Source organism: Molothrus ater, chromosome 1 (assembly GCF_012460135.2).
Source record: "Molothrus ater isolate BHLD 08-10-18 breed brown headed cowbird chromosome 1, BPBGC_Mater_1.1, whole genome shotgun sequence".
NCBI lineage: Eukaryota > Metazoa > Chordata > Aves > Passeriformes > Icteridae > Molothrus > Molothrus ater.
In genome coordinates, this window is record NC_050478.2 from 69,735,694 (window position 1) to 69,751,111 (window position 15,418).

Sequence of the window (15,418 nt, forward strand, 5' to 3'; positions counted from 1 at the left end):
CCAAACTGGAATCCCCCCTCCTTTCCAGCCCCCATCACCTCTGGGGAGAATCCAGGAAAACCAACACATTTAGAACCATTAACTCTTAAAATAGCTGAATTTCCTCCAGTAGAAAAAACGCAAATTATTACACTCACGAGTTCAGGATATTTATATATTATATGAATCGATGAATAAACAGGTCATATCACTACAACCATCATCCCTCGGAAGGCAAGTGCTTGGATCAGGAAAAAAAAAAAAGCCATAAACGTTTTTCCCAAAACGTTCCTGGAATTTATTTACTTGCCAGAACATTTAAGCTGACGAGTTTAATTTCTTCCTTTTTATTCCTCTTTTTTTCCCCTTTTAAAAAATTAAATATTTAAAATAAGGAAAAAGAAGAATGTTTTCCATTGAACGATAATGTAAAAGTACTGATAATATCGTCCGTAGCAGAAGAGAATTGTTTAAACAATGTCGGTGCTTGCAAGATTGCGCAGTATAAATACATTCCCAGTGCCGTTTTGATGCGAGTTTCGAGAGAAACTCTATTTTCTGCCTGCGTCCTGTATGTGCATTTCCCCCGGTCCGATTGTGTGGAGGCTAAAGCTGTAAGCTGGCGGAGGACACGTCGCCCTGCCAGCCCCGGGCCGGGCATGCCCGGCTCCCCGCGGCGTGGGACGGGGCTGGGCGCTCACACACCTCGCCCCTGCCAGCGAGGAGCTGCTCGCCGTTTTCCCCAAGCCAGGATTTATGAAAGTGCTGGCGGCCAGCGCTTCTAGCTTCGCCTCTCAAGGATGGGGTGGATTTAAAACCGAATAACGAATTGCAGAAAAATTACGACTTTCTCCCGACGCCATTTCCCACCCCCCCAAGCGCTCCGCCGGGGGGCGGGGGGGGGGGCGTGCGGTGATGGAGCGCGGAATGCACCGGTGCGAACTCATTAGCAAAGCAAAGGTTTGCAATTAGCGTCTGCTGCTGCGAAGCGACCTCTTCCCCGCCCGCCTCTCCTTTAGCCCCCATCACCAAATAATTGCAAAGTATCTGTTGATGTTTTTCTTCCACCCGTCAAAACGTTGGAGCCCTGCCTGCTCCAGGGCTCCGTCCTGGTTTTGTTGTGTCTGGAGACAATGCTCAGCCAGCGAACCATCAGAGGTGAAGGGGGGTCACAAGGGGAGGCAGGAGCGCGGCTCTGCGAGCCGACGGGGGCCTCCCCTTGCCGCCCACCCCTGCAAACCTGCCACCCACAGGCGGGAGGGGCGGCGACCCCCGCCCGGTGCCCCTCTCCCTGCGCTGCTCCGGGGCAGCCCCGAGCACGCCTTCCCGGCCGGGCGAGTAGCGGGAAGAGGATGTGACCCTCATGTCCGCCCGGGGGGGAACGTGGCTGCTTTATGTGCAAGGCGTCGGGGGGAGGTGGTGGCGGCGGCAGATTCTTCCATTCTCCCAATTTACACCTAAATTTTGTTTTTCTAAATACCCTTGCAGCACTTGATGCGTCTCCGAGAGCCACCAGAGCCGGCCGCAGAGCCTCTTGCCACCATCCCCTTAAGCCGTGTTCGAGCCCGAGGAGCGGGGCTGCCTTCAGCCCTCGTGTGCTTTTACCCTTCGGGCTTGTGCTCCAAGCTTCGAGGTGTATTTTTAGATGGCGCTGGCGGTTTTGCCCTGCGACCCCGAGGAAAGCCCCGTCACTTTGTCTCGCCGGCCTTCCGCAGCGGGGCCGGGCGGAGGGCGGCGGGCGGGCCGGCTGTGTCGCCGGCGGGCCCTGGGGCAGCGCCGACCCCCGGCCCGGCCGCTGGCAGGAGTGGCAAGGGCTTGTGCTCTCGTGGGGCCACCCCACCTCAGCCCCCGCCGCGCTCCTTGCTGCCTGCAAGCACACGAGTGGCCGGGCCCCCTGAAAGGCCTCAAGAGAAGGGGAAAAAAAGTTTAAAAAAGGCTCTCGTGGTACTTTTACCATTGTCAAGACAGGTTCTGGGGAAGGGCAGCGGCCCGTATGGCGGAGGCGAGGGCTGAGTTATGGCTGAGAGACGCGGTACGGCGGCGGCGGCGCTGACAGGCGGCGGGCGCGGGGGAGCGAGCCCGGCCGTCGCTGCTCGTAATTCCTGGCGCTGCCGGGCAGGGAGCCGCAGGCAGGGCCAGGCCGGCCTTCCCCTCCGGGCCCCAGCCCTGTGCAGCTCGCTGGGCAGCAGCTGGGCTCTCTCTCCTCTCCCTGCCCCTCCGAGTCCCCTGTTCCTGACGGGGCGCACTCCCGGGCAGCCCCCACCACCCAGCGCTGCCATTGCTATCCTGCTTCTCCCCGTAGCAGCGGCGCGGGGTGAACTCTCCGCTTCCCACGACGTAGTGAAACAGGCTGTCCGGGCGGGGACCCCCGGAAGAGTCCCGGGCCCGTATTCCCGGCTCCGGGCGGTGCAGAGTGTCAATAGTCTGTCCCTGGCCACCAACCGGCCTTTCCCGGCCGGTGCCACGGCGGTTCCGGGAAAGGTTAAAGCCATCGTGTTTTTCTCTTTATTCGGTGCTGCTGCTGCGGATGGTTGGAAGCTTGCGAAAGATGCAAGGGACTGGGGGCCTGCTCGGTTATTTACTACTGGAGCTGCTCTTTTCCATTAACGAAGTTGTAATGTCTCCATATGAGACCAGAGACGGGCAGAGGGGGTACGTATCTTTCGAACCTGCACGCAAAAAACGCTTGACGTGCACACGAAACTGATGTAGAGAACACAAGTCTGTAGCTGGTGTATCAGCTACATATACCATATAATCTCTTTAAGTCGAAGCTTGTTAGTGGTTTGTTTTGTTTTGCTTACAATTTATTGTTTATTTCGTTTTCAAGACGTGGTCCCGCGGTCAAAGAGCGGTACTTTAGGAGCAATTAAGAATCAGGCAGAAAGGTAGTGTTAGGGGAACCGAAAAGCAGTTCTGACCTTTGCCAAATGGTAAAAAGCAGCAGGGCAGTGTGCATTTTGGCCTGTCGTGACCAGTACCTTTTTTTTTTGTCCCTACAAAGGCAGCAGAAAGACACCCAGCACCAGGCCACTGCGAGGGACTGCTTGGTCTAGAATCAGTTTTCGCTTTCCCATCTTTTTCCCAATTTGTTCTCCAATATAGACAGAGAAACCAGAGAACGAAAATGCTTCTCTGGAGTGTGCTACGGTGAGAGATGCCAAAGAAAAGACCCTGAAGTCGAAGCTCCCAGTCGTCGGCAGAGACGTGTAAACTAATATTCAGATGTACCAGCAAGCCTGCTAGTGAATCACTGTAAGCGAAAAAGTAGTTTGCTGCCATAAAAAATGCCTTCCCATAAAAGCGCTGGAATACTTTTAAAAAATATTACTCCGTTCCCACCAAAGACCCGCCAGCCGCAGCGCGTGACCGCCTGGCCGAGGCGCTGAGGAGGGCGCAGCCCTCGGTGCGGCCGGGCAGAGGGAGCTCGCCCCCTCCCCTTCCCTTCCCTTCCCTTCCCTCCGCCACCCGCCGCGGCCCCGGGGCGGGGGGGGACAGCGCTGGGCACGGGAGACGCGCTCGGCCGTGGCGGGGTGCGGGAGGCAGCCGCAGTGGGTGCCCAAGGCACAGGGGCGAGCGCGTCTCGCAGGGGCTGTGTAGCAGATCCACGCGGGGTGAACGCTGCGGAAGAGCGCAGCTAATGCAAGGACATGCACCCACGGGAAGGGGGATTTGTGATGTTTTACTCTTAAAAAAAAAAGGGGGGGGGGAAGGGGGGAAGCCGTGGAATCGCACCCCTTTGAGGAGAAAAACACCCAAGGAGCGTTTTTATAAATAGACCCACGAGAGGTGAGTGGCAATGCGTGCGTGATGCCGTAGGGAGGTCCAGGCCTCCGGACTGAGTGTCCGTGACCTGCTCGGCGTTGGTCTGTGCTCGAAGAGCCCCGAGGGTGCCGCGGAAACTGCGTGCGGGCTGGAGAGCCTCACACGCGTGGGGAGATGCTCGGAGGGAGAGCAACAGGGACATCCTTCTGTCTCCGCAGCCCCCTCTCCTCTCCGCCTTAGGGCTCCTACTCTGCGCACCTGTAGACAGGGTCTCAGGCAGGGGCCGGGCTCCCACGTTTCCCTTTCCCTATTCGCGCTTTGGAAGGAACAGCCCCAAAGGAAGCGGCTGCTCCGGTTGCCCGGGCGCGCTCCACTCCGCGCCGCGCATTTCCCGCAGCACCTCCAGCAAATGCCGCCCTTGGAGACCGGCGCACGGAGCACCCTCCTGGCTCCCCCAGGCTGCTCTGCAGCTCCTTCCTGTCACCTGCATCCCTTCCACCACAGAACCGCTCCCGGGCATAGCTACCCCCCCATCCTATCCCGCGATTGGCCTCCTTTTAACACGGGGGTCCCCTCTACACGAAGTCAAAAAGCAGGAGATGCACTTCAAGTATGTGTATCTCCTGTGTGCCTCCCTCCTGTGAATCTTGCTCTTTGCTCACTTCCAGGCATAAAGTTAAAATGATGGGAGTAATTGGTGGGTGGAAGATCCTAAACCAACGGGAAATGTATGGGCTTGACGACCTCTGGATAACCCAGGTACCTTGGCACAAAAAGCAAAAAAATATTTACTCACCTTGAAGTTTCTATTTTTTTAAAGCTTTTTTTATTTATTTTGTTTTTATTTCTTAAGTCATCTTTTGAAATGGTTCACGCTCCTGTCTGAGGTTTAATTATAGTAAGCAGGAAGAGGGTGGAAGGGGAATGGTTTGATTCTTGGGGGAGGGGGTCAAAAATCAAAACACCCTAATCTCCCCAGATTGAGAAGGTGATGGACAAAAAGGCTTTCTGTGACTCATGCACACTCTGAAATGAAGATCTGAAAAACATATACAAGCCCCAGCTTGACTGGTTTGAAAGCGATTCCAGCAATTAGGAATTAATTCAGCATGGTCAAAAGGCGATTTCACTGCAAGTTATATCAAGTTATCCAAACTTTTACAGAGTTCAGGTGCTGGGAATGGGCTGCTGGGGTGGAGGTAAGGCTGCAGGAAAGAAAAACAAAGAGTGTTCAGGAAAGGCAGAAAGGGCAAGCTGTGGAACAAGGTCTGGAGGCATGGTGAGCCCATATTTGCACCAAAGGTCTGCTGATGTGGAGAAGGGAGGAGTGGGGGGCAGGGAATGTTTTTTTTTTCTCAAATGGGATTAAGTACTAAAAATGTGCTGGAGGTTCTAGAGAATAGAAAGACGAGTCTCAACTAAAAATGAAATCAGTGGGTTTGGCTGATCAATTTTTCAGGTACAGTATGATCCTTCCCCATTTAGTGGCAGAGGACAAATTTAGCCCAGGCAGAGCTGGCCCTGGGATGATGTATGGGGCAAGAGGCACTGGGAGGATGTAGAGGGTGGAGGCAGGAATAAAACTGGTCTTTTAGACACAGGCAGGCCAACAATAAAACCATCACAGGGAGGGCCAGCTGCCCACCCTGGTGGCTCATGGCTGTGCTGGCCATCTGTCGCATGGCTGCTGTGATGCCTGCTGGGCCCTGCCAGGGCTCAGGCATTAGGGTTGTTCCTCATGAGCTCCACGTCAGCGTCCACCATCTCCCTCACCAGCTCCTGCAGGAAGGAGAGAGACAGATGAGGCCCCAGTGCAGGCACAAATGGCAGCATGTCAGGAATGCCCCAGAGCATGACTAGTCCCCCCTGCCCCCACAGTAGAACCAGGACAGGACAGGGCTTTGTTGGGCCCTTCCCACTGCAGAACCAAGAGATGATTTTCGGGCTTTGTTGGGCCCTTCCAGAGCAGAACCAGGAGAGGACTTTGGGGCTTTGTCGGGCCCTTCCCACCCCAGAACCAAAAGAGGACTTTGGGGCTTTGTCGGGCCCTTCCCACCCCAGAACCAAAAGAGGACTTTGGGGCTTTGTCGGGCCCTTCCCACCCCAGAACCAAAAGAGGACTTTGGGGCTTTGTTGGGCCCTGCCAGAGCAGCCCTGGCCCAGGCCCTGGTGTGTCAGTGCTCTGCTGTGCTCTGGGATGCCCACTGCTGCCACAGTGTCTGCTTTCTGCAAAGCAAGGATCCATGCAGAGGCACCCAAAATGGGGTTTCTCAGGGTGCCCAGGTCACTCCACACAGAGGTGTCCCCCCTCCTTTCCCCTCCCTGGGAATTGTTTTTAGAGGACGTGAACACCCAGCAGGTACAACAGAATGACCACTCACATCAAACGTGACTCTCGGCTTCCAGTTCAGCTTTTGCCTGGCTTTGGTGCAGTCTCCTTGCAGAAAATCCTGTGGAAAAGAAGAGAGAGGCACTGCAAGGACTGCTACCTTCCCCATCCCGATGGTCTCTGCATTGCTCCTGCTTCCCTGTGAACTAAGTGTGGACTCTCACTATTAGACTCTCTCAAGGACAAATTATTTCTCTTGAAGATGCAATTTTAGTGGAAGCTCATATGCCTATAAAATCAGCAGGAGGCAGCATCCTTTTGCCAGGCTATTTCAGATGGAAAGAGTTATTCTCTGTGTGTACACAGAGGGCTTGAACTCCAGCCTTACAGCCATTCAACAGTGAACATTTTTTAAGACATTATTGTACATCTTAGTCATGCTAGAGAATGAGCTGAATCAAATTCTTTTCCTCTGTTTGTTTAAATAATATAAATCACAGAGCAAAAAAGGCACCTAGTCTCTTTCAAATAAAAACATGATCACAGACAAATGATGCTGAAAGATTGTTATGGGTGTGGGTAACCACATGCAACACCAGTAAACATCCAGCTTTTGAATGTGTACATATTTTTTTCCTAGAGTATTTTGAGTATCCACATGCAAATAAAAGTCTAAATATCTCATAAATGAAAAGAAAATGCCTTGAAATCATTACAGAAACCAAGCCTTTGGTCAGTTCACCTTACTGTTCAAGTATCCTTGAAAGAGCTACCACACAAAAACAATCTCACAACCAGTCATCAAACATAATGTAATAAAATTAAACAAAGACAAAATCTCCTTTAACTACATTTCTAATTGAATACAAAAACTGACTGTATCTTTCTTTAAAATTGGAAGACAGTGTTTAAACAGTTAGCTTTTTCCAAATGCATATGTTGATTGAATAAAATATATAATCTCTTCTCACAAGCTGTATATCTTTGTAGCAATAAATAATAAACTTATATCTGTCTAGGTTTAAAGAAACCCAAACAAACCCAGCTTGGTTACAGAACAACAAAGCTAACGCTGAATTCTCCTTTTTCATTTGACTTTATGGTGGTAAAACAGCAGGCTTTCCAGAAAAATGCAAGAACTGCTTTTTCTCTCCCTCTTCCACCCTCTGACCAGCAGTGGAGCTAAGGAGCATTTTGTGAATGTAGATTTTTTTTTTTAACTTGTAATACTGCATGCTACATTTTTCAGATGCTCTCTGTTATCTTATGTGGTTCAGGTCATGTTAACTTCCAAAATCACCTCATCCTGTGCAGTAAAATGTAGGAAATTCTTCTTCATAATTGTGCACAAGAAAGCTAGACAGCTTGCTTCCAGGAGCAGAGGAAATCCACCAAAGGAAATATGGCACCGAAGCAGGGGATGTGGAACAAACACGTCTGCTGAGACTTATTCCAGGCAGCAGTTTTACTAGTTCAGTCTTTAGGCTAAAAAGCATTTCATCCTGCCTTCAGAAGAGAGTAAACAGATGGATCAGAACGAAATGATATGAAAATTTAAAAAATGCCATGATTTCCTTAAATTAGACTAAATGATTTCCTACTGCAGCCCTATAATGGGCTTTTTGAAACTGCAGCAGACATTTGAGGCCAAGTCATGCAAAACTGCATCAACTTGAGGGATCCCCTGGAGGGTCATGTGAATATGGATTGCAAAATCTGGTTTGAAATGGGAAAGACTCCCATTAACTTTGATAAAATTTGGATCAGACTCTAATGTGCTCATGGATGTATGTCTTTTATCTGGAGTTCAGTTTAATTTACATACGCGTGTATATATATATGTGTCTGGAAACAAGGAAATCCTTCATAAAACAATAATTTCAGTATAAAAACAATTGCCTTTTATTCAGCCCTAATTCAAGCCATTAGCTAGAAGTGAAGTGTTTTAATATCACCTAGCTTTATGTCATAAAAGCTATATCGGAAAACTTAGATTTTCATTTTTATAAATGCTGTGTAAGTAAAACTTTTACATCCACAATCTTTGTATCAAAAACATACTTTGAAACTAATCCTTATCTAAGATATTGGCTTCCCATTTTAAAGAAAAAATTACTAGGAAGCACAACATGAATTGCCATGGCTTGCTGTATGTAGCTGCATTCTGCTTTTGAACAGCTTGGGAGCAGTCTTTTAACTGTCTTGGACAAATGCTTTTTCTTAAAACAGATAATCTAAAAAAATACTTTACCTAATTCCAGCCCTTTATTTAAAAACAGAAACACTCATCTGCTGAGTAGGCCAAAATATGATTGGGGGTAGGCTGCAAATCAGTAAAAGGGAAGTATCTGTAGTGCTGGATGATACACAGAGGTCACACAAACAACTAGTATGTTGAAGCCATCTAGGTATAAAAACCCTCATGTTTTTCCTTTAAAAAATTCACAAGCTTTAACAATAATGCAGTAAAGGTATTAAGGCATAATCTGTGGGAAAAAATGAAAAAGGGGGAAATAATGGAATATTTAATATATATGATAATACAAATTTTCCAGCTGACTTGGGTTAAAAGATTTTAAGTGGTCTCCTGAAGAAGTTTGTGTCCTTTTCAGGAACACAACTTTGTTAATTTATTTGAAAACAGCATTACAGAGAAAATATCTCCTAGGCACTTTTAAAAAGGTTCACTTACAGAAGTTACTAGGTACAGAGGCCAAATGAAACCATAATATTAACACCATATTACACCTAAACTCAAGGTTTGATTGTATTCTTATTAGCCAAAGCTTCAACACTGAATGGAAATGATGACTGGAACAAAGCTATTCCTGATTAAAGGATTGTATTGCAGTCACGTTTCCTGTATTTTTCTACAAGTAGCTCATAATATGAAAACAATAAGGTAATTACAATAAAATAAGAATATTAAAAAAAAAAAAAGCTTCTCTTGGAACAAAATGACTGCTTGTTTATATTGTTTAAGTCTTTCACTGAAACCAGAGATGCATCTGTCAGGCTTCCAAAAGGAAAAAAAAATCCACAAACAACCCCACCATCCAAAAAACCCCCTCTGGTATATTCATCATTAAAATGTATTAAGTTTTTAATAGCAGGGCATCACTTTCTGGAACTACAACCAGATCAGAAAGCGAAGAAAGAAGAGATCAGATTCCATTGGGGAAAACCTGAATTTTTATTTTTTGGGCAGTGGGGAGGTGGTCTGGGGAAATAGGGGGGGTGGTTCTTAAAAAGCATCTGCTGCTGAGTATAAACTGCCCCATATCCCTACTCCTGATGGAAAAGCACCTGATGAAATGACACCACTTGAACACCACTTCATGTTTTGTATTCCTGCAGGATTACTTTTTCTGTGCCATTGTGCTTTACATACTGACAGGAAAACAAAGCCCTTTGACTCCCTGAAAATTCTGAGAGTTTAGATACTGAGCTTAGAGTCTATAACCTTGAAAACACTGACTAAGGCTTTCTGTTGTTTTTACAGCACTCAGATCATGAACATAAAATCAAGCTTTTGCTTTTCCTTATCCATTTTGTAAGGAACAAGTCCTTATTTTCCACGCAAGCAGTTAACATAAGTGCCTAGTAATGACAAGTTTTAATGGCACGCTAAGACTCAGAAACAATGTCCAGGTAAATATTTAAAGGGGAGGAAGAAAGAAAGACCGCAGTCAAATTCCCTGTTGCCACTTAATATGAGCAAGTAAATTCTCCTATGGCTTTATATGCAGCTCACTGTCATATGACTGCCTCTCAGAGAACAGAATGAGTTCATATGATGTGAGTTTTTCTGTTTTACATTTTCTGCAATTGAGGCTGTCTAACTGTGTAGAAAATACCCCATTATTACTAAATTTGCTTTTGTGATTATTCAATTTTGTTGTACAAATGCACACACACAAATGCATACAGATAAGCACCAAGACATTTGTTATGCAATGTGGTAAGGCATTTTTAAATTTGGCTTTTAAGCCATGAGACAAAAATGTGAAATATTTTAATGTAAATATCACATTTCCCAAGCTCTTGTTCTGACTGTCATTGCAACTCCTATTTTGTCTTGAGCAGTGATTGATCTGGTTTCACTGTGCATTGTATCACTGTCTCATTCAATTACCTTTAACTGAAAATTTAAAGCCTCAAGACAACGTAAGAAAAAGGAGATAGTGTGGCCTTAAAGAAGGCCAAGGCTTCCTTTATTACTACAGCTCAGTTGATTCCCTTTCAAATGTGCCTTCACTGAAGCCAGCACCCAGTGCCAGCTTTTGCTTTCTCTTACACTAGAATAAAACTGAGATCAAGTCCTCAGTAAAACACCTTTGATGGAATTGTGTCCAGCTCTGCTTGCTAAAGCACAGACAAGGCTTTACCTCTAAATACAAACAAACTTGATATAAGCACATAACAGTATAACTGCATCTGAAAAGCAGCCAGGATTACATTCACAATCAGCACCACTGCTTGGAAGATGATTTGTTACATCAGGGCTCCCATAAGCAAAGAGCACTGACCCAGCTTGGTGGAGGCTCTGACTTGAGTGTTTAGCCTTGCACTTTTTTGCTCAAGATGTTTTTTTCAAAAAGGGTTTCAAGAACAGAGGGGCCAAAGCTTCCTGCAAACTCCACCAGTGTTTTATTTTCCTTATTTTTTTCTTAAAACCATTACCTTTTAGCTTTAACTTATCCCATTAAAAAATCAAACAAACAACAAAAAACCAATGAAACACATAGACACTTGATTAGACTGCAATTTTGTGTTTTCATCATTATCATAGAATCCTAGAATGGTTTGGGGTGGAAGGCACTTTTAAGTTCATCTGGTCTAGCCTTTCTGCACTGAGCAGGGACATCTTTGACTAGGTCAGTTACTCAGAGCTCCATCCAACCTAACCTCAAGGGTTTCCAGGGATGGGGCATCTTCCACCTCTTTGGGCAATCTGCTTCAGATGCTTCAGTGTTTCACCACTCTCATCATAAAAAGTTTCTGCCTTATATTTTGTCTAAATCTACCCTCTTTAAGTTTAAAACTATTACCCTATTACCCTTTGTCCTATCACAACAGGCCCCATTAAAAATTTATATCACATGTATATATATACTAAGGTTTATCTTATGAAATAATCTCCCCTTTGTGTACTTCCTGAAACATTTTACATTTACAGATGCTAAACATTTAGTGTTTTTTAAAGAGGGTTTAAGTAGCAAATCTCAGTAGTAACACCAGTCCCACAGTACATACGTGCATCTGCTGCAGCTTATTGCTTGGAGAACAGCCTTGCTGAAGTGTTGCAAACACATCAGGAGACTGCATGCATTGCTCACTAGGCAGTTCTTTCACCATCAACCTTATCCCCCATTCCCTAGTGTTCCACCACACTTGCCACCAGGCCCAGGGACATCGTGCTTTAACCCAGATGCAACATTGGAAAACAGTTACTGTGACTTCTTTTGAGCACTCTGTTAAGAAAAGCAGAAATGTCTGACTAAACCAGAGCTGTAGAGCCTGTAAACTTGTGCCTTACTGGTGCAAAATTCAATGCATGGCTCAGCTGATCTTGGACCAAACCCCAGAAGGAGTCACAGTAATGAGCACTGTGTCTCCTGTGCGCTGCTCTGCCTGTTCTTCTGGAGATCCACAGGACAGAAAACACTGCCTTGGCTTCTTTGCAAAGGGTAGTATTTGTTATAATATCTATAGTAACAGGGATGAAAACCCTGTATAATCATAAAGCAAGAGACTCCTATCTCCATAGTAAATATGAGGAGACTGAAGATAAAACATATTGAAGAATGAAGCCCAAGCCTAACAAGGAGCACAATAAACATCTCCAGGAATTTAAGATGAGCCAAAATGTGTTGTCGCTCAGTTTTCATTTTTTCTTTCCACTGTTCTTAGAAAAGCAAAGTTGTGGAGCAGTTAGGGTACCAAGGGAATAGAAGAATGCCAGTGAATTTGGTTCCTGATCTAAATTTGTTTTAATGCAGCATGAACAGACTGCTTTCCACTCTTGGGTCAGCAGTCTTTTGCAGAAAGACAGTATTGTTCGCAAAGAACCACAGGAAAAGGCAAAAGGCAAAAGCAACCAATAGGCTGAAACTCACATATAACTAAATGCCATTGAAAATAAGAGGCACAATGGTTTTTTTTCCCCTAGCATGTTTTCCTATGCAAATCCCCTCCCTATTCAGAAAGTTTAATCTTTACTAAAACCATGTTGAGGAAGAAGGGAAGGGGAAAGATTGACTTGAGGAAAGGACAGATTCTGCGCGGCGCTGAGCCCCTGTACATCCGAAGGACTTTGGCAGACTGCGAGTGCTGGGCATCTTTAGGGTAAGGTTTTATCTCGGGACCCCCCTGTACTGCAGCAATAAGGCATCAACACAAACCACACAGTCAATAAAACCTGAGCACAACCTTGGCTTTTCTGCCAGGAACCAGGGGCGTTAGAACAGAGACTTTATCTTATCAGATTGATAATCTTTAATTTGACCAGCTTCCAAAGGGTTAAGGCAAATGAACTCGGAACAGCAATAAACATTAGGGCGATAATAACAGTAATGGAGCTCCTCTCCCTCCTCCTCCTCCTCCTCTTCCCCTCCCTCCCCTGCGCCTTTTCCACTTCGCTGCTGCCTATCAGCCCCAAGCGAAGCCGAAGCCAGACCTCTCTCTCAATGACAGGGGGTGATAAGAGACTCGAAGAAAACAGCAAGCTGTCTGGTCTGCTCAGGAAGTCGGGGACGGGTGGTATTGTCCATCAGCGGGGCCACGCGGCGGCCGGAGGCCGGGAACAATGCTCTGCTCTGGGGAAATGGGCTCACTCAGCGCCGGTCCTGGCAGCCCCACCGCCAGCGCAGATAAAGCGCCGAGGCAGGAGGGGCTCGCCCCAGGTGCCTCCGGCGGGCCCGGATCGCGGGGCCGGAGGCGGTGCCGCCGCTCACGGCCGCGGGGAGGAGGGGAGGCCGCGGCCCCGGGGCGAGCGCCGGCGGAGCTGCCGGCACAAGAGCCCCTCACAGGGCTGAGCGCTACTCGGATCTGTCCATATGCCAAGCGAAGCCTGAGAAAACATCTTGGCCAGAGCCGTCCCTCGAGCCAGATAAAATTCCTCCCGAATTACAGCCCGATATCCTCGAAGCCAGTGCTGAATTTCACTCTCATTGGATCCGGAGCTGAGCTCGCTCGTCAGGAGCCGTACCGCACAACTCTGTGCCAGGGCATCCCGCTGCAAGTGGCACCATGGCTGCTTTTCGGGCTGCCATGCCTGAGGCAGTGCGGAGAGTGTTCCCCCTGCAGCAGGGAAAGCCCTGCTGCCGCAACAGCGAAATTCCTGCAGCTGGCTGCAGTGAGGCGGGTGCTTCCCTCCCTTCCAGTTTGCCCTGAGGCCCAATTCTCAATGCCTGGGAAGACCTGGAAATTGTTCCCCAGCCTGGATGTATGTGCAATTGTAACCTCAGCTCATGGCCCTGCAAAGTGCCAAAGAGGCTTCCGAATAGCAAGATCATTTCTAGTTCACAGGAATCCTTCTAAATAAGCAGGGAACTTCTGGAGGAGAGGAAGAAAATCAAACCCACTCCATTTGCCATATACTGACCATAATTAGGTCTGGCATGAGGGCTGGACACAATCCCAGAATCAGTGAAAGGTTTGGGTTGGAAGGGACAGTAAAGATCATCTAGTTCCAACTCCACTCCATGGGAAGGGACACCTTCCACTAGACATGGTTGCTAGCCCCATCCAGCTTTGCCTGGAACACTTCCAGGGACAGGGCATCCACAGCTTCTCTGGGCAACCTGTTGCAGTGCCTCATCTCCCACACAGTAAAGAATTTCTTCCTAATACCTAATCAGAACCCTCTTACAGTTTAGTTTAAATCAATTCCCCCTTGTCCTCTCACTACATGCTTCTGTATGAAGTCACTCTCCAGCTCTCTAGTAGGTACTGGAAGGCTGCTCTATTTCTATCTTCTTTTTTCTAGGCTGAACAACCTCAAGACTTTTAGCCTGTACCTTTTCATTGGTACCTTCAAGTCCTGCTTTTGCTCATGATTCAATGTGTTTTCCTCTTGGTTTACCTGTTCTCCACTCTGACAATTATTTTGGGGATGGAGAGTAAGAAAATAATGTCCTCATTATATGTGGTTTTATTGTTGCATTATGTATGCAACAATAAAACCACATATAATGAGGACATTATTATGACAGCATGATACCTTAAAAATTTTTATGTGTAATTCTCACCATTTTTTTAATCTGCTCTGATTAGTTTTCTCGTCACTCCCTTCTCTTCACATTTTCTGCAAAGATCAGGAAATCACTTTGTGACGTTGTTTGACTTCAGCTGGGTTTCTGAGCAGGAATGAATGTCTTTTTCAGCTGTCTTTGCTGACTGACATGTCAAGGTGAATATGAAAACTGCTAACCCCAGCAATCCATGCTGCAATCCTGCTTAATTTCTTCTCTTCTTCCACTAAAAGATACTTCATTTATAGCAACTTACACTGGAAATGTAAACAAATTCAGTTATCATCTCTAGTCAATAACAAATAATAAGTAACAAAACAGTAAACATTAGGACAGCTATCTTGTATTCTAGTTACACATATTTATCTATCTACTTTTAGAGCATTAAGCAGCAATTTAATAAATGCAGATCTATGAAGTCAGTATATTACTTCTTCATAGAATTATTATTTTTCTTTTACAGGATGCATTGTTTGTGGTGATTTTGCTACCCCATGGACATTCACATTTCTGAAAAAAATCATGGCATTTGTTATGTTAACATCAAAATGATACTAAAATATTTTTTGGAATGGCATGCTGTTATATTTGCCCTAATAAAAATAATTTATTCAAAATAGAATTTTTCACCTAACAAGCATGTAATTGAAACATTCTAATTAAATCACCTTTAACAGCAGTTGCTGTCTTTGCCCTTTTTTCACCTCACCAGCTGAAGTTGGGTGGGAGAGATGTCACCCCCTTCCTCAACTCTTAGAGTGTTACACAAACCTCTGTCCTGCTGAAGCTTGTGGTAAGACTTGGGGGAAGAAGGCAGAGAGGAGGTGGATATTTCTCTCTTCCTGTCTTCTTCCCTGCCGTGGATCAACTAGTACGTAGGAGTTAGCATGGAGGATGTTCAGTCATTTCTCATTGTTTGAAAGGAACTTGTAAAATAGTCCTTCCCTACAGTATGGGGGATGAAGAAGGGAGCTGCCATTTCTCTGGACAAAGTCACAATCTTCCTTTTACTGCTGGCTGTTTTTTTTAGAAGCAGCCTCCCTCTACACAGCCATAAACCCCATCTAATTTATGGGACGCATCATCTTAT

The 15,418-nt window shown here is 46.6% G+C and overlaps 1 protein-coding gene across 1 annotated transcript in view; it reads right to left on the reverse strand.

The window, feature by feature from the left end:
• Nucleotides 1–4,541: 4,541 nt before the first annotated feature.
• The window catches only part of GMDS (GDP-mannose 4,6-dehydratase), a 408,811-nt gene continuing 397,934 nt past the window's right edge, over nucleotides 4,542–15,418 (reverse strand). The window contains exons 10-11 of the mRNA XM_036378822.2: nucleotides 6,126–6,194; nucleotides 4,542–5,523 (exon numbers count right to left, since the gene is read on the reverse strand). Of these exons, the coding sequence (XP_036234715.1) occupies nucleotides 5,461–5,523; nucleotides 6,126–6,194 (132 nt within the window). The 3' untranslated portion in view covers nucleotides 4,542–5,460. The remainder of the gene's footprint in view (nucleotides 5,524–6,125; nucleotides 6,195–15,418) is intronic.